The sequence below is a fragment of the Oryctolagus cuniculus genome, chromosome 17 (genome assembly GCF_964237555.1).
Source record: "Oryctolagus cuniculus chromosome 17, mOryCun1.1, whole genome shotgun sequence".
Taxonomy (NCBI): Eukaryota; Metazoa; Chordata; class Mammalia; order Lagomorpha; family Leporidae; genus Oryctolagus; species Oryctolagus cuniculus.
In genome coordinates this window covers 18,619,992-18,638,819 of record NC_091448.1, presented here as the reverse complement: position 1 = coordinate 18,638,819, position 18,828 = coordinate 18,619,992, and the positions used below count along the sequence as shown (strand labels likewise).

At 48.2% G+C, this 18,828-nt stretch overlaps 1 protein-coding gene across 8 annotated transcripts in view; it reads left to right on the top strand.

Annotated features, from left to right (window-relative positions):
* Positions 1-18,828, top strand: part of PLEKHM1 (pleckstrin homology and RUN domain containing M1) — a 51,666-nt gene that overhangs the window by 12,728 nt on the left and 20,110 nt on the right. For all 8 annotated transcript variants that reach the window (XM_008271589.4, XM_002719439.5, XM_051825747.2 and 5 more), the window contains exons 4-5: positions 1,020-1,646; positions 11,651-12,056. In XM_008271589.4, the coding sequence (XP_008269811.1) occupies positions 1,114-1,646; positions 11,651-12,056 (939 nt within the window). In that variant the 5' untranslated portion in view covers positions 1,020-1,113. The remainder of the gene's footprint in view (positions 1-1,019; positions 1,647-11,650; positions 12,057-18,828) is intronic.

Below are 18,828 nucleotides of genomic sequence, written 5' to 3'. Positions count from 1 at the left end.
ATACCCACCTCTGCCACCCTGTGTCAGGTTCTTTTCTCTCTGTGGGTGACAGTGGCTTGTTGTCTGCCGTATCGCACTCTGCCTTTCCGTAGGTGGGGCAGCAGTCAGCCTTCACTGAGCTTAAACTAGCTGGAGCTCAGTCACCGAGTCCAGCAGGATGTGGTCTGCACTCCAGAGAAGACCGCGGTGCAGAGGAGGGGCCTTCACAGCACGCCGAGGGCTTCAGGAACTGTGTGGCGCCCTTGGGCCTGGGTCTCCCTATCCAGAGTCCACCCTACAGTGTACACGGTTGTGGGCAAGTCACGTCCCTCTTTAAAAACCCGTAGCCCACAGGCTTCTAAATGCCAGCCTGAAGTCTGATGCCCTAGGTTGGGGCCCAGAATCTAGCAGTCGTGTTCTGACGCACCATGGCCCTGGCTTGCCTTACCAGTTGGACATTCAGGACCCTCCATTACCAACTTGCAACAACTGAGTCCCCCACTCTCCCCCTGTGTGTTGTAATTGCAGTGCTTGTGTTCTTTGCAGCCCTTTAGGTCTTCCTTCTGTCAGTTCCTTGTGCCTAGAAGGTTTTCTTTCCATCTTTACCTCTTGAAACCCCTCCGGGCCTGGTTCAGATACTGCCCTTCTGTGGCATTTTTCTTTCTGCAGCCTAGACACAGTTGCCCAACCCTCCGCTGCAGCCCCACCAACAAAACAGCTGTCTCCCACGTACCTAGGTTGAGGCCAGAGCCATGTCGTTATCCTGTCATTTCCCACCCCTGCTGACCTTGCACTTGGGGGCTCAGCAGACATGTCTTGGGTGAGCAGATGACGTCAGAGGTCCAAGGGACAGTTGTAATGAATGTGACAATTATCTTTCGTAACTTGAACCTCAAAAAATTGGGTTACAGCTTAACATTCCTAGATGCCCCTTAACACACTGCTCCCTAATTCTCTGCCTTGTCACTCAGTAATTATTGCTAACCAGTGGAAAAACGGCATCTCGGTTTTCCTGAAACAGTCTGTCCTCCCCTTCCCAGACACATCATCTCGGAATTGGAGCACCTGGTCTTTGTGAACACGGACGTGGGCCGCTGCCGGGCCTGGCTGCGGCTGGCCCTCAATGACGGCCTGATGGAGTGCTACCTGAAGCTGCTGCTCCAGGAGCAGACCCGGCTATGCGAGTACTATCAGCCCTCAGCCCTGCTCCGAGATGCCGAGGAGGCTGAGTTCCTCCTTAGCTTCCTGCAAGGATTAACATCCTTATCCTTTGAACTCTCCTACAAGTCCGCCATCTTAAACGAGTGGACGCTCACCCCATTGGCCCTGTCTGGGCTATGCCCACTCTCTGAGCTTGAACCTGTCACTACCTCTGGTGCAGAACTACAGCGGAAGGAGTCTCTGGATTCAATTTCTCACTCCTCAGGCTCAGAGGACATCGAAGTCCAGCATTCGGGCCACAAGGTCCGGCGGAACAGAAAGCTCACTGCCTCCTCCCTCAGCCTGGACACGGCCAGTTCCTCCCAGCTGTCCTGCAGCCTAAACTCTGATAGCTGCCTACTCCAAGAGCATGGCTCTAAGAGTCCGGACCATGCTGAAGAGCCCATGTCCTACGACTCAGACCTGGGCACAGCAAATGCTGACGACTCAGACCGGTCTCTGCAAGAGTGAGTACCCCTCCTCTTTTTTCCTCTCTTCCTGTTTCATGTCACTGATTGTCACTGAATGCCGTTAGGCAGAAGGAAGGTCAAAGGAGACATCCTGTTTTCTTCAGAGGCCAGAGTTGCAGGGAGCTATAATGGAGGAACCTGGGCACAGTGAGGGGATGGATTTAGGGTTCTGAGCCAGGCAAGCTCCCACTTTGCCCCTGGGTGACCTTTAACAACTCATTTAGTCTATCTGAGGCCTGGGTAAAGTATTATTTTTTTTTTCAAAGATTTATTTATTTATTTGAAAGAGTTACACAAAGAGAGGAGAGGCAGAGAGAGAGTCTTCCATCCACTCCCCAGATGCTACAGTGACCGGAGCTGCGCCGATCCGCAGCCAGGAGCCAGGCGCCTCCTCCAGGTCTCCCACGTGGGTGCAGGGGCCCAAGGACCTGGGCCATCCTCCATAACTTTCCCAGGCCATAGCAGAGAGCTGGGTCAGAAGTGGAGCAGCCAGGACGCGAACCGGCACCCATATGGGATGCTGGCAACATAGGCAGCGGCTTTACCTGCTAAGCCAAGTGCTGACCCCCCTGGGTAGAGTATTATTAAATGAAGAGTTCATTTAATAAACTCCCACCCAGTGCAGTGAAGCATAGCACACAGGTTGTGACCTCACAGAAGACCTGGGGGACACACAGCCTGGATGACAGGAGAGGCAGTGGTAGGAAAAGGGGCCCAGCCAGCGTGTGGGACAGAGCAGTGTGACTGGAGGGGGAGCCTGCGCTGAGCCTTCACAGCCTTACACATGAGGTATTTTTATGACTAAAAAAAAAGCAAAGTGTTTCCCACCCCTGACACCCATTTACCTGGTCTTCTTCCCCTCCACTCCTATGAACAGAATTTTTCATTTCTTGCATATTCTTCAAAAGTTTTCACTGTATCTGCAAAAAACACCTGGGTACAGATTTTAAAATTTTCTTCTGTATTTCTTACTCTCCCCATTTTCCACAAAAAGCAGTATGTATGACGAGTGTCCAGAATGGTCAAGAAAATGTGTATTATGAAAAAACTATGCATGAATTTCAAAATATTTTTGCATCAAAATACACTTATCTTTTAATCCCATTTTTATATAAACTATGTGAAGCACTATCATGCACTCACTCTTCAGTATCTTGTTTTGAAGGGGACCTTTCATGCCGGAGCTTCTGCCTTCTTTTTATCTTTTGCATATTGTTCCGTTGTATGAGTGTGTACCTTCATCTGTTTCCTCAGTCCTGTATTTAATAGGCACCGAAATTCAGTGTTTCCATAAATAGTCTGTATACATGGTCTGTCAGTTCTCTCTCAGTGTCTGTGTTCTGTAAACTCCCAAGAAGAAAGTGGCTGAGCCAGAGGATAAATGGATGCCTTTGTCTTTGTCACAGACATTGCCGTTTACACCAGGAAGCATCTGTGTCCTCTCTGCCTGGCCAGCAGAAGGCGTTATCAGACTTTTGGGTACTTGCTTTTCTTTCTTTTTTTTTTTTAATGTATTTTATTTATTTATTTGTTTATTTTGCCAGGCAGAGTTAGACAGTGAGAGACAGAGAGAGAGTTATAGACAGTGAGAGAGAGACAGAGAGAAAGGTCTTCCTTCTGTTGGTTCACTCCCCAGATGGCCGCCATGGCCGGTGCTGCACCGATCCGAAGCAGGAGCCAGGTGCTTCTTCCCGGTCTCCCATGGGGTGCAGGGCCCAAGCACCTGGGGTGTCCTCCACTGCCCTCTGGGGCCACGGCAGAGAGCTGGACTGGAAGAGGAGCAACCGGGATTAGAACCCGGGGTACCGGCACCGCAGGCAGAGGATTAGCCAAGTGAGCCATGGCACCGGCTGGTATTTGCTTTTCTGATAGGTGAAAAATCACAATTTTTTATTAAGAGCCTCCTTCAGTTGAACCCCATTAGGACCTCCTTTTCCACACCTGCATCCTCCACCTCACCTCAATTCAGATTCCTCCAGCATCCCCACCCAGTGTGGGAATAACACCAGAACTGGGTGGTGGTATGGACTGGGCTTGGAGCAGAGTGAGATTCAGGTCCTGTTCTGCCACTTGTAAGTCCAGTAGTCGGGCAAATTGCTGAGTCTGAGGCCCTGTTTCTTCATCTTTAAATTGGAGGTTCCCTCGCAAGATTATTTGCAAATCAAATCAGACCCAGTTCTTGCACACATGGGGATGTCTGGTAGGGCCCAGAAATGGCTCCCGAGCATGTTGGGCAGTTTGTAGATGTCAGATGGAGGGATTTAGATCAAAGACGTTGGAAGGAGCGGTCCCTGCTTCCAGAGATGGGCCTGTAGCCTGACTTGGGCTTGCTCACGTGTCTCAGCCTCCCCAGGACCCGCCAGTCTCTGTGTGTCATACGCCTTCCTTTATCACACGAGTGTCTGTGATTAGGAAATTGCAGCGTAAGGCCATTGAATCAGCAACCATCTGCCCTGTGTAGGAAGCATTGTCTTGAGAATTGCGGGGCGCTCTACGAACAGGGGTCAGGATGTGTTGCCCAACACTGGACAGTTGCGTGAGGAGCTGGCCACTCTGAAACAGACGCACAGACATGTGCAACGTTTTGTCCTGAGAGCTGGGCCCTGGAGTTAGCCTCTGAGCCTCCACAGAGAAGAGTATTTTTTTGAGTGTATTTTTTTTTTTTTATTTGACAGACAGAGTTAGACAGTGAGAGAGAGAGAGAGGTCTTCCCTCTGTTGGTTCACCCCTCAAATGACCACTACAGCCGGAGCTACGCCGATCCCAAGTCAGGAGCCAGGTGCTTCCTCCTGGTCTCCCATGTGGGTGCAGGGCCCAAGCACTTGGGCCATCCTCCACTGCCCTCCCTGGCCACAGCAGAGAGCTGGACTGGAAGAGGGGCAACCGGGACTAGAACCCGGCGCCCATATGGGATGCTGACACCGCAGGCAGAGGATTAACCAAATGAACCACAGCACCGGCCTGAGTGTATTTTTTAAAAAAGATTTATTTGAAAGGCAGAGTTAGAGAGAGGTAGAGAAAGAGAGAGAGGTCTTCCATCTGCTGGTAAACTCCCCAGATGACCACAGTGGCTAGAGCTGTACCAGTCTGAAGCCAGGAGCCAGGAGCTTCTTCTGAGTCTCCCACAAGAGTACAGGGGCCCAAGGACTTGGACCATCTTCCACTGCTTTCCCAGGCCATAGCAGAGAGATGGATCAGAAGTTGAGCAGCTGGGACTCGAACCGGTGCCCATATGGGATGCCAGCACTGCAGACAACAGCTTTATCTGCTACACCGCAGCGCCGACCCGAGCGTATGTTTTAAAGGCAAAAAATTCTCAACAACACTTAGAGTACTCTTTAATTACTATATTACCTAAATATTTGGAACTTAAAATTAAACGGAAATATATTGTGCTTATTGTCATGAGTATAAAACGTCTAAAAGTTAAAGAAAAGGGCAAAATACCTAACATTCAAAATGAAGTTTATCAGCTTAATACTGCAGTGTGCCTTCCGGATAGAGGGTGGGCTGTCCTGAGCAGCTCAGTAATGCTTGCTGAGGGCACAGAGATACTGTGGAAGTTCGGAATGTAGACTCGGGAGCTAGATGCCCATTTATCAGCACGGCAGTCTTGGGCAGGTACTCAACCTTTCTGACCTTGGGGTCCTCATCTATAAAATGAAGGTAAGATTAAATGAGTTCAGATACGTAAAGTTCTGAAGATGGTCCCTTAGGATGTGGTTAGGAGAAGCAGGTGCTATCATCATTTTCTCACGAGGCACTCTGTGCCATCCGTTCCCCTGTTGCTTGTCCCTCTGTAACTGCTGCAAAAACTTCGGTCGTTAGTATTTGTCAGATGTCAGTGTCATGGAGGCTGCCTTTGGGGTGAATGATTCTTGGCAAGTGCAGCCCTCTGTGCTTTTCTCAGTGGTTCTTCGTTGCCCAGTAGTACCATGTCTGGAAAACCACAGGCGCTCTAGAATCTTGGCAGCACCACTCCTTAAGGAGGTACTGCAGGCCATGCTTTTAGTTACTGCACACGTGTTTGTACCCACATGTATGCACATATACTTGCACATACGTGTGTATGTAAGACACAGATGGGGTGGGAGCAGGGTTGTGGGTTAAGCTGCTGCCTGCAACACCGGCATTCCATGTGGGCACTGGTTCAGGGCGTGGCTCCTCCACTTCTGATCCAGCTCCCTGCTAATGTCCCGGGAAAGCAGTGGAAGATGGCTAAAGTGCTTGAGCCCCTGCTACCCATGTGGGAGACCCAGATGAAGCTCCTGGCTTCAGCCTGGCCCAGACCATTGCCATCATTCCACTGGATGGAAGATCTCAATCTCCCCCCCGGCCCCGCCCACCAACTCTACTTTTTCAAATAAATAAATAAAAACCTTTAAAAAGATTATTTTTGAAAGGCAAAGTTATAGAGAAAAAGGGATAGTTATCATCCATCAGCTGGTTCATTCCCCAAATGGCCACAGCTGCCAGGAATGTGCCAGACAGGAGCCAGGAGCTTCTTCTGGGTTTCCCACATGGGAGGCAGGGGCCCAAGCTCTTGGGCCATCTTTGGCTGCTTTCTCAGGCACATTAGCAGGAAGCTGGATTGGAAACAGTAACCAGATTCAAACTAGCACTCCCAAATTGGACGCTTCCATCACAAGTGGCAGCTTAACCATACCACTGTGCCACAATGCCAGCTCTGAATAGAAAGTCTTTTAAAAGCACTGCCCTAAACTAAACAGAAGTGGCAGGATTGTAGCCATTTATTTTATTTTTGTTACAGTTTCTTCAAAATTCTTCAAATTTGTGTATTTTGATTTTTGTTCAAAAATTTCATCTCCAGTACTTTTATCCCACTTGATGCATGTCTCTCTCATTTTCACTGGGCCCTGGAGACTGGCACTGAATCCCATGAAGTTCTCTGAGGTTGATTTCATCTTGACCTTCGTTTTGATTTAGTGGAAGCTCTAATTTCTCACAGAAGCTTCTTGCTGTCTGGTGTCATTTTCTTATTTGACAGGTGGAGTTATAGACAGTGAGAGAGAGAAAGACAGAGAGAAAGGTCTTCCTTCCGTTAGTTCACTCCCCAAATGGCCGCTACGGCTGGTGCTACGCCGATCTGAAGCCAGGAGCCAGGTGCTTCCTCCTGGTCTCCCATGCAAGTGCAGGTACCCAAGCACCTGGGCCATCCTCCACTGCCCTCCCGGGCCACAGCAGAGAGCTGGACTGGAAGAGGAGCTACCAGGACTAGAACCCGGTGCCCATATGGTTAGGAGGCAGAGGATTAACCAAGTGAGCCACAGCGCCAGTCCATGGTGGCATTTCTTTAGGCATCAGCACTCATTTGTTCTTTTTTTTTTTTTTTTTTGACAGTTTGACAGGCAGAGTGGACAGTGAGAGAGAGAGACAGAGAGAAAGGTCTTCCTTTGCCGTTGGTTCACCCTCCAATGGCCGCCACGGCCGGCGCGCTGCGGCCGGCGCACCGCGCTGATCCGAAGGCAGGAGCCAGGAGCCAGGTGCTTTTCCTGGTCTCCCATGAGGTGCAGGGCCCAAGCACCTGGGCCATCCTCCACTGCACTCCCTGGCCACAGCAGAGAGCTGGCCTGGAAGAGGGGCAACCGGGACAGAATCCGGCGCCCCAACCGGGACTAGAACCCGGTGTGCCGGCGCCGCTAGGCGGAGGATTAGCCTAGTGAGCCACGGCGCTGGCCACTCATTTGTTCTTAACACGCAGTCTATTTTGTCATTAAATGTCTTTCTTACAGATTGGGTTTCATTTATAATTGGTAATCATTTTGGTTATGTTAGTACTTTAATAATTTGTTTTTTTTTCCTACATTTTTGTGTTTCTGTACTTAAAGGTTAAGCAATCTTTTTTTTTTTTTTTAAGATTTATTTATTTATTTGAGAGGCAGTTACAGATAGTGAAAGGGAGAGACAGGAGAGAGGTCTTCCATCTGCTGGTCACTCCTCTAATGGTCGCAACAGCTGGGGCTGGGCCAGGGCCAGTCCAAAGCCAGGAGCCAGGAGCTTCTTCTGGCTCTTCCATTTGGGTGTAGGGGCCCAAGCAAGTGGGCCATCTTCCACTGCTTTCCCAGGCCATCAGCAAGGAACTGGATCAGAAGTGGAACAGTCGGGACTCAAACTGGTGCCCATTCGGGATTTCAGTGCAGTAGGTGGAGGTTTAGCCTACTACACCACAGCGCTGACCCAGACTAAACAATCTTATCAGTGATAAGAGCAACTGCTTTAACAAATTGAAGTTAGTATTTATTGAGTACCAGTTGCTACTAAGCATCTTGCCTGTATTATCTTTCCTAATCTTTGTCACAGTCTAAGTGGTGGTGCAATTACCATTCCTGTTTTCCAGATAAGGAATTGAAGTGTGCTGAGACAGGTGCTCTTGGAAGCAGTCTCTTATTCACTGTGTCACCTCCCAGGTGCCATAAAGAACTGGGACTTCACAGGGGACATTTGTTAAAAATCTATCTTGCTAGTTAATTTTGTAAGGTGGCCGCATCCTGTCACAGTGATCTGAATGTAAATAATTGATTAGCAAATATTCTTTCCTTCTCTGCCTATGGAAAGTACCCCTTTGTTTCCAGAACTCAACATTGCCCTCTCCCTGCAAATAGAGATTCTGGATTTTTATGTGTATGCGTTTGTTTTTAAGATTGATTTATTTATTTGGAAGAGTTACAGAAAGTGAGCGAGCGAGCGAGCGAGAGAGCGTGTGCTTCCATCCACTGCCTCACTCCCCAAATGGCCACCAACGACCAGGGCTGGACCAGGCCAAAGCCAGGAGCCAGAATGGCTTCATGTAGGTCTCCCACGTGGGGGTGGGGCCCAAGCCACTTGGACCACCTTTCTCTGCTTCCCAGCACATTAGCGTGGAACGGGATCAGAAGTGGAACAGCCGGGACACGAACTGGCATCCGTAAGGGATGCAGTGTCACAGGCTTACCATGCTGTGCTGCGGAGTTTGTCCTGCCCTCGTCGTCAGGGTGCCTTTACATCTTAGAGCAAGGGCAGCACCCACTTGCCTGCCCCTATAACTATTCCATAAATACCTGTTCATCTTTCTCTATTCAGTCACCCATTTTTTAAAAAAGATTTATTTATTAATTTGAAAGGCAGAGCATCAGAGAGAGAGCGAAGAGAGGTCTTCCATCTGCTTGTTCATTCCTCAGGGGGGTGCAACAGCCAGATCTCGGCCATGCTGAAGCCAGGAGTTAGGAACTCCGTCTAAGTCTCCCCAGTTGGTGGCAGGGGCCCAGGTATTTGGGCCTTTTTCTACTACCTCCCCAGGTGCATTAACTGAAAGCCGGATTGGCAGCAGAGCAGCCAGAACTTGAACTGGTGCTATCGGAGTCTGGCAGCACCTGACCTGCTGTGCCACAACACTGATCCTAGTCACTTTCTTTTATTTTTGAGATAGGAGTCATATACCACAAAGTTCACGATTTTAAAGTATATAATTCTGTGCTAGGTAGTACCAGTACTATTTTACATTCCCATCACTAATGTATACCAGTCAATGCCTCTGCATTTTTGGCAACACCTATTATTCACTGTCTTTGATTGTAGCTATCCCTGTTGATGTATCCTATTGTTGTTCTGAATTGCATTTCCTGAATGGCTAATGATTCAGAAATCTTCATTAACTTATTAGCCATTTGTCTACTTTCTTTGAAGAAAAATCTATTCAATTTTCCTGTTTTAAAAATTTGGTTGTATTTTTGTCATTGAATTATGAGAGCTCTTTATTCTGGTTATAGACCCTTAGACATCTATGACTTGAAAACAGTATTTTCTCCCATGCTGTGGGTTGTCTTTTCCCTTGCTTAATAATGTGTTTTGAAGCACAAAAGTTTTTAATTTTGATGAAGTCCAATTTAACTTTTTTATTAGTTGCGTATGGTTTAGGTATCACATCTAAGGAACCACTTCCTAATAAAAGACATGAAATCTATACCTATATTTCTTTCAAAATGCTTTGTAGTGTCAGCCTTACATGTAGGTGTGTGGTGCATTTTGAGTTGGCTTTGTGTGTGGTGTGAGCAGACAGTCCTGCTGTATTCTTCTTCATTAACTGTTTACTTAGCCCAGCACCGCTCGTGGAAAAAATTCTCTTCCCCAGTGCGATGTCTTGGTGTGTTTGTGGAAAATCAGTGACTCGTAAATGTGTGGGTTGGACACCTATTCTTTTTGTTTTGTTTTGTTTTAGAGCTTCATTTATTTGTTCATTTACTCATTTGAAAGAGCTACAGAGAGAGAATGAGAGAGAGAGAGAGAGATTTTGCATCCACTGGTTCATCTCCCAGAGGGCTGCAATGGCCAGGGCTGGGCCAGGCTGAAGCCAGGAGCCAGAAGCTTCTTCCAGATCTTCCATGTGGGTGGCAGGGGCCCAAGCACTTGGGCCATCCTGCACTGCTTTCCCAGACCATTAGCAGGGAGCTGGACAGAGAGCAGCCAGGACTCAACCGGTGCCCATATAGGATATCATAGGTGGTGGTTTTACCTGCCATGCCACAATGCTGGCCCCAATCACCTATTCTTTTATTTTTTTTTTTTTAAGATTTTATTTTATTTATTTGAAAGAATTACAGAGAGAGGTAGAGACGGAGAGAGAGGTCTTCCATCCACTGTTCATTCCCCAAATGGCCACAATGGCTGGAGCTGAGCTGATCCAAAACCAGGAACCAGGAGTTTCTTCCAGGTCTCTTACATGGGTGTAGGGGCCCAAGCACTTGGGCCATCCTTCACTGCTTTCCCAGGCATACTAGCAGGGAGTTTAGTGGAACAGGCAGACTCAAACCAGCACCCATATGGGATGCCAGCGCTGCAGACCAGGGCCTTAACCCACTATACCACAGTGCCACAGCACCTGCCCCCAAGTCACCTATTCTTGACAATCATGTCCTGAAGTGTTTGGGGTTATGATGGTATAGGTGGGATGGTGATAAGGTTAGCACCCTGCATTCTAAAATCCTCCTTTCTATCAGCCCAATTGCAGGGCAGCTGAATGTGTCTTCTAGACCCAGAGGAAGCCATGAGAGCCAATGTGTGCAGTCTTTTGGGCTCCAGACAGTGTTGTTCCCATCTAAACCTGTTTGTCCATGGCATATTCCACTGGTTTTATAAGCAGAAGAGGAGATAGCAAATTAGTTTATTTTAGAAATGGGATTTTGGTTCTGAGAAGCCTTGTGGGAGGAGAAGCAGTCAATAGCCAAGGCACATTCCACAAGGCCTAGTCATTTGCTGTGTGTGTGTGTGTGTGTGTGTGTATTCAAGGCAGTAACATTGGCTCCCTGTGGCTCCAGGAGGTACCACTGAGGGGAAAGGGAGTAGCAGTCCCACCAGAAGGGGTAAGTAGGTGCACACCTTATATGTGCACACACACCTGGTATAGTATCCCGAGTTCCAGCAGCAGTTTCTGGGAATATGAGTTTCTCTGACTCCACGCCCAGGCCAGCACAGAGGGAACCAGCCCTTGTGTCTCACCCCAGCCCCGCTGTCCCAGGGACAAACTGCATCCTCACTTCATCTGTCCCTGTCCCAAGGAGCAGAGTTTTGGTGCCCCAGCTGCTTGTGCTTTGGGACACCTCACTCTGCTCAGGGAGACTCTGCCATACACTGCATTGGAGAACTGATTTCCCACACAACTATTTGTGTGGTTGAACAAACTCTCCTGGGCCACAACCAGCCTATTCAGAATGGCAGTCAGCTCCCATCTCTCATATCGATCCCTTGTTTCCTGCCAAGATCTTGGGCTCCACAAATCACCTGCTTACCCAGTATGCCTCATTCCTGGCTGGGAAGAGCCTTTGTCAGGGGTGTCTGAGGAGGGCTGTATGGAAGCTGGGTTGTACAGTGGATGGTTAAAGGAGTGTTGTTTCTGTTTGTTTTTTAATCACAAAGCAGCAGTTTTCCATTCTTACCATTCTTACCATGGCCTTGGGCATTGCTCTTGACAACTTGTCATACCAGTTGCTTTGTTGAAAAACTTCTAGGGTGTTGTCGGAATTCAGCAAAGCCCAGGTAAACTCTGTGCCAACCAGGGGACCGAGCCAAGAACCAGAGATCCCCGCACTCCAGGCCTCGCCCTTCCTCCACGGCCTCGCCACCAGCGCACACCTGCACTTTGATGTGCCTGCGGAGCCCCCTCCTGCTGCAGCATCCTCTGAGACCCAAGATGGTGCCCACAAGCAGGAGCCGCTTTCCCAGGCACCTGGCACCCTGGACCTGCCACAGCTGGGCACTGCTCAGGCTGCCCCTGCAGGGAGCACTTCAAGCAAGCATCCTGCTTGTCCTGTGAAAGGGACACCCAGAGCAGGCAGCCAAGGGAGTGGCCAGCAGAAGGCTCTGGAGGATGATGGAGCTGGACTGAAGCTGACGGCTGCTTCTCCTACCAGTCCGGTGAGTGGCTCTAGTTGTTTAGGAGAAATCCTGGGGAAATGTCTCAGCTGGTGCAGGGTTGTCCCAGTTAGAGACCGAGTGCACTCTGCTGTCTTCCCCTTGAACTCCCTCTCTGTGGTGGTGGTGTTAGTAGCAGTGTGATATGAAGCTCGTGTTTCTTGGTGTGTGAGTGGTGCGGATGAGCCAGACACCATGCTGATCACTTCCCACGAGTCTCCTGTCATATGCACATCTGCTGTGGAGAAGGTCATGGTCATCTGATCATGCTCACCTTCTAACCACTACCGCTCACCAGCATAAGGCCTTGGGCTGGTCATTTCATTCCTTGCATGTCGGTTTCCTCCTTAGTATTTGTTAACATTCAGTTAATAGTTTTACAAAGTGCCAGGCTTTGGAAATACTCATTTCCCTACATGATCCAACTTTTAGAACTGCACTGTGCAATATCACAGGCACTGGCCACATGTAGTTATTAAACACTTAAAAAGTGGCCAGTCCCAACTCAGATGTGCTGTGTAAAACAAGTACCAGGTTTTGACACCTTAGATCGAAAAAAAGAATGTGAAACTTTTAAGTAATAATTTTTTATTGGTTACCTGTTAAAATGAAAGTTCTGGATGTACTGGGGTAAATAGGGTACTAAAATTAGCTTCATCTGTCTCTTCTGTTTTTAAAGATTTGTTTTCTTGAGAAAGAGGGAGAAACAGAGAGAGAGATCTTCCATCTGCTGGTTCACATCCCAAGTATCCGCAATGACTGGGGTTGGGCCAGGCCAAAGCCAGAAACCAGGAACTTCTTCCGGGTCTTCCACATGGGTGCAGGGGCCCAAGTACTTGGGTCATCTTCCTCTGGTTTCCCAGGCTCATGAACAGGGAGCTGGGTAGTAAGTGCAGCAGCCAGGACTGGAACAAGCAGTGGCTTAACCCACTATACCACTACGTCGGCCCCAATCTGTCTCATTTTTAGTGTGACTAAATAGAACATGAAAAAAAAAATAAGATTTAAGGTTTATTTCTTTATTTGAAAGGCAAATCTATGGAGAAAGAGAGATCTTCCATCTGCTGGTTCACTCCCCAAACGGCCACAGCACAGCCAGGGCTGGGCCAGGCTAAGGCCAGGAACCAGGAACTCTATCTGGGTCTCCCAGATGGGTGGCAGGGCCCAAGCACTTGAGCCATCATCCACTGCTTTCCAGGATGCATTAGCAGGAAGTTGGATTAGAAGTGGAATACCTGGGACTAGAACTGACCCTCTGATATGAAATGATGGTATTATAAGCAACAGCTTAGCCCACTGCAAAACAGCACTAACCCTGAACATGTAAGATTTTATATGTAGTTCATACTATATTTCTTTTGGATGGGGCTGTTCTAGAATAAGCCAGTCCAGTTTGCTGGTAACGCATTGGGAGCCAGCCCTGGGCATCTCCTTGAGAGAACTGAGGTGGACAGCCTTGAGAACTAGTGGTCCAGGGAAGCACAAGTCAGAAGCTAGAACTCAGGCTCTTTTCGCCTTTGGCATTTGGGGCCTTTGAGGTTTCCCAGACAGTTACTGACTTACATTGAGTGTGGGTAGGAAAGATATGTATGTGTGGCTGCTCCTTTTATAATCCAAGCCCCAGCTGCCTATCCAGGGCATGCTGGGAGAGGGCAGATGCTCACATACAACAGGGGGGCCACCCAAACATACAAAAGTCAGAGCTTATCCCAGCTGTGGTCTGGGCTTCGTGTTAGGATAAAATCTTTAAACTCCATCTATACTCATGTACTCTCTGGCTAATAGCTTCTAAATAAAACTCAGGCTGGGGGACAGGCATGGCACAGTGCAGTGCCAGCGTTCCTTATCAGAGCGCCAGTGTGACTCACAGCTGCTCTGCTTCCAGCCCAGCTTCCTGCAAATGCACCTGTGAAGGAGCTGCTGATGGCTCAGGTACTCGGGTTCCTGCCACCCACATGGGAGACCTAGATGGAGTTCCTGGCTCCTGGCCTCAAGCTGCCCCAGCCCTAGCTGTTGTGACCATTTGGGGAGTGAACCAGTGGAAGAAAGATCCCCCTTTCCGTCTTTCTGTCACTCTACCTTTAAAATAAATCAGTCAATCTTTAAAAAAAAATACACCTCAGGATGGGCCAGAGCCTTGACATATTCTTGCAGAGGCTTGGCCCCCTCTCTTAGAACTATATTGAGATATAATTCACATACTCTACAATTTACCTAATTAATTCAGTGTTTTTTAGTATATACATAGGCCTGTGTAACCATCACCTTCCATCTAATTTTAGAATATTTTCTTTCTTTCTTTTTTTTTTTAAAGATTGTTTATTTGAAAGAGTTATAGAAAGAGAGAAGGAGAGGCAGAGAGAGAGAGAGATCTTCCATCTGCTGGTTCACTCCCCAATTGGCCACAATGGCTGGAGCTGCGCCGATTCGAAGCCAGGAGCCGGGAACTTCTTCTAGGTCTCCCATGTGGGTGCAGGGGCCCAAGGACTTGGGCCATCTTCTACTGCTTTCCTAGGCCATAGCAGAGAGCTAGATTGGAAGTGGAGCAGCCGGGACTCGAACTGGTGCCCATATGGGATGCTGGCACTGCAGGCGGTGGCTTTACCCACTTTACCCAGTGCCAGCCCCATGGAATATTTTCAATCCCTGCACTTAGCCATTAGCAGTCACTCCTCATCCATCTTTCCTTCTACCTCACTTTCCTCAACTCCTGACAGCCACTGATCTACTTTCTGTTTATGAGGGTTTACCTGTTCTGGACACTTGACACAACTGCAGTCATACAGTATGTGCTGTTCTGGGACTTGGCTGCTTTGCTTACTGTGATATTTTTAAGGTTCATCCATGTTGCAACTGCGTCAGTTCTTACTTCCTTTTTATTGCTGAGTTATAGTCTGTTGTGTATTCCATCATCAGTTGGTGGACATTTGGGTTATTTCCACTTGTTGGCTCTTACAAAGAATGCTTGTATGGACATTCATGTGCAACTGTTTTATGAGCATGTGTTTTTAATTCTCTTCGATGCATAACTTGGAGTAGAATTTTGGAATATAGTAACTATGACACTGCCAAACTGTTTTCAAGGCAGCTGTCCTAGTTTATATTCTTAGCAACCATGTACTTGTATTTCTTCATAACCTCACCAAGGTTGTCTGGTTTGTTTTTTTTTTTTTAAGCATTAAAGGTATCTGGTAGGTGAGAAGTGGTAGTTCATCTTGGCTTTAATTTGCATATCTCTAATTACTAAAAATACTGATCTCTTTTCATTTGCTTACTGGCAGTTTGATCTAGTTTTGTGAGGTAGCCAAGTCATCACCTTAAATTAGTTGTGCATGTTTTCTGTATTGATTTGTAGGGGCTGTTTATATAATATGTTTATTTTTATTTAAATATAATATTTAAGAAGCAGAGAGAGAGGCAGACAGAGAGAGCTATCATCCACTTGTTTACTTCCCAAATTCCCACAACAGCAAGGGGTGGGGCAGACTGAAGCCAGGAGCTGGGGACTCCATCCAGGTCTCCCACATGAGTGGCAAGACCATTGCCTGCTGCCTCCCAGGGCATATCCCAGGGAGCTAGAATTGGGAGTGGAGTCCAGACTTGAACCCAGGCACTGCGATTTGACATCCGAACTTACAGTTTAACCACTAGGCCAAATGCCCACTCCAGATTAAATCTTTCATTAGAGAAAAAGAAAAATGGACATGTATATAGCAAATGTCTTCTTCTAGTCTATGGTTTGCCTTTTTTTTTTTTTAATTTTTTGACAGGCAGAGTGGACAGTGAGAGAGACAGAGAGAAAGGTCTTCCTTTGCCATTGGTTCACCCTCCAATGGCCGCCGCAGCCGGCGCACTGCGACCAGCGCACCGCGCTGATCTGATGGCAGGAGCCAGGTGCTTCTCCTGGTCTCCCATGGGGTGCAGGGCCCAAGTACTTGGGCCATCCTCCACTGCACTCCCTGGTCACAGCAGAGAGCTGGCCTGGAAGAGGGGCAACCGGGACAGAATCCAGCGCCCCGACCAGGACTAGAACCCGGTGTGCCAGCGCCACAAGGCGGAGGATTAGCCTATTGAGCTGCGGCGCTGGCCTATGGTTTGCCTTTAAGTATCTACATGTCATTTTTTGTTGAAAGCAATTCTTAAGTTTAATGATGTTCAAATGATCAATCTTTTTGTTTGTGGTCTGCATGGTTGGTTTTTTTTTTTTTTTTTTGTCCCATTTCAGAAATTTTTGTCCATTCCAATGACCTGATAATATTCTGTTTCCTTCCAGAAACTTTAGTAATTTGCCTCTGACAATTAGGTTTATGATGTATCCAGAATTAATTTTTGTGTATGGTATGAAATAGGAATCAGAGTTCTTATTTTTCCAAAAGGGTGCCTCTGGCTGTCCTAGCAGCATTGAATGGACTGTATAACCAAGCCACTGTGCAAGTGTGGGTCAGATTTACAAAGACCAATGTCATGGGACCCTGAAACTTGTAGCCAGGCAGCTGCCAAGCCAAACTGCAAGTTGCAGAAAGCATCTGCGGATCCCAGAGTGGTGCCCCTTAGGGATAGTGTCCTGACAGGGCTCCACAGAGTGGCCTTGACTGTGCTGGGATCGCTCCTGCCCGGGGTCTGGCATCTGCCTTGCAGACTCAGACAGCCTATCTTGCCAAGGCCACAGAGCTGACAGGAGAGGGCAGCTAACTCATCAACTGCTCACTGAGTCCTGGCCCTTCCACCTCCTTGTGGCTCCCTAGACAAAGCAGGCTGCTCCCAGCCTGGGGTTTTCACCTTCCGTATTTCTTCTGTCTGGAATGCTTTCCTGACTCACTCCTCTTCCTCATTGTTGACTCAGCCCTCCCTGATCCCCATGACTAAAAGGCACCATCCCCAGTGACTGTCATACGCATTTGATCTGCTTGTTTAAAACACTCATCACCATGTACAATCATATTATCTTTTTATTTGTCTCCTTGTTTATTTTCTGTCTTCCTCACTCAAGGATTAACTGCATGGTACATAGGACCATGCTCACTTCTGCATTGTTGGCACTGAACACTGTGCCCGGGAGAGAGTAGACATCCATTAATAGTTCTTGAACATTCGAGAGACTCTTGAGAGGCCAGCTTGTAAGTTTACTTTGAGAAGTGTACCATCAAGTGGACCAGGTGGTTAGGTTGGTCTGCCTGGGGCAGGCCCACCTCTTGGCCAGCCTCAGGGGAGTCTGATCTCTAGGTCACCAGGGAAACATGGAATAAAAGTACTCAGTGGCTGAATCCCGTGGGAGAGCCTTGGGTGCTGCCTGCATCTGTCTCACACTGGAGTTGTGGATTTGTTCATTGCCCCTCTCGGTAGACAGTCACCAGCCTCCTGTTCACATAGGCCTGGTGAGCTCCCTGCATTGGAACAATCCCAGGCTATGCCCTGCACGTCTGTGCCTGTGGTCCTCATTTTTCTGTGTTGGTCACAAGCTTTTCTTTAACATTGGAGTTGGGGGGAGTTGGAGTAATTGTCAAGCTTTATAGTTCTCAGAGCCATTCAGTCTGTCTGTCTTTTCTTTTTTAAGTGTTTTTGATTAATTTGACACAAAGCATCTACTACTAGCCAAGCACCATGCTAGGTGCTAGGGGCACAGTGATGGAACAGGACAGACAAGAGCCCTGCCCTTTGGAGACAAACACTGGGTTAGACAAAGAGTGACCCAGATCATAATTACACTTACATCAAGTGCGGGAAAATAAGAGACAAGGAGTGGAGGAGCTCTCGAGGGTAACTAAGACTTGGCCCTGTTAACTGCCCCCATGGGTCATCTGCATATGGCATGGGATCCTCTCCCTCAGTTATGGGCACAGACAGCCCCCTTGCCTGGTACAATGAGGGCAGCATGGCCAAAGCATGTAGCCCTTTAGAAAGTGGTCCAGAGACTCAGCATCTCTCCCCAGACTTCTGCCCAGGACTTGCCATTGTGTACAGAGTCACGATACCTTTAGTAACTGGCGGTGTCAGTCCTCTGTCTTGGGACCCTGGTGGCAGGTATGGATCCTCGTTCAAGAATGACTCCCTCCCCTCTGCTCCCCACCCCTGCTACTTGTTAAAGGGCCAAGAGCTGGCCAGACATGGGACCCTGCGGAAGCAGGCTGAAGAAGGTGGTAGGGAGAGGGGAGAGGAAAGAGAAACAATGGTGCTCACATTTGTGTGTGCACGCCTTCTCCTCCCCACCCCCAGTGGGGCAGCACACGGGCTCAGAGCTCTGTCCAGGCCTGTGTGGAAATTCTAGGGGACTAATGTCTTCCCTGTTGTTAAGGGGCCAAGGCTTCCCTAGAGTGTCATTTCCTGTGGCTGCTCCGTGGTCAGAGGACCAGGCTGAGCAATGCCTTTGTTACCTCTGAGAGAAGTCCTCCCCACAGAGGACATCCACAGTCTTCTCAGCCAGCTTTGCTTCTTTCCTTCCAGTTTCCCCAACCATGTTTTTTTTTTTTTTATCTAAATTTTTTAGTTATTTGAAATTAAGAGTTAGAAAGAGACAGATATTCCATCTGCTTGTTCACTTTCTATATGGCCACAACAGTTGGGCTGGGCCAGGCCAAAACCAGGATCCAGAACTTCATCTGGGTCTCCCATGTATTGGGCAGGGGCCCAAATACTTGGGCCATCTTCTGTTGCTTTTCCCAGGCCATTAGCAAGGAGCCAGATTGGAAATGGAGCAGCCAAGACATGAACCGGTGCCCACATAGAGTGTCAGCATTATAGGTGGACACAACCTGTAGATACTCAGGTATTCGGGATA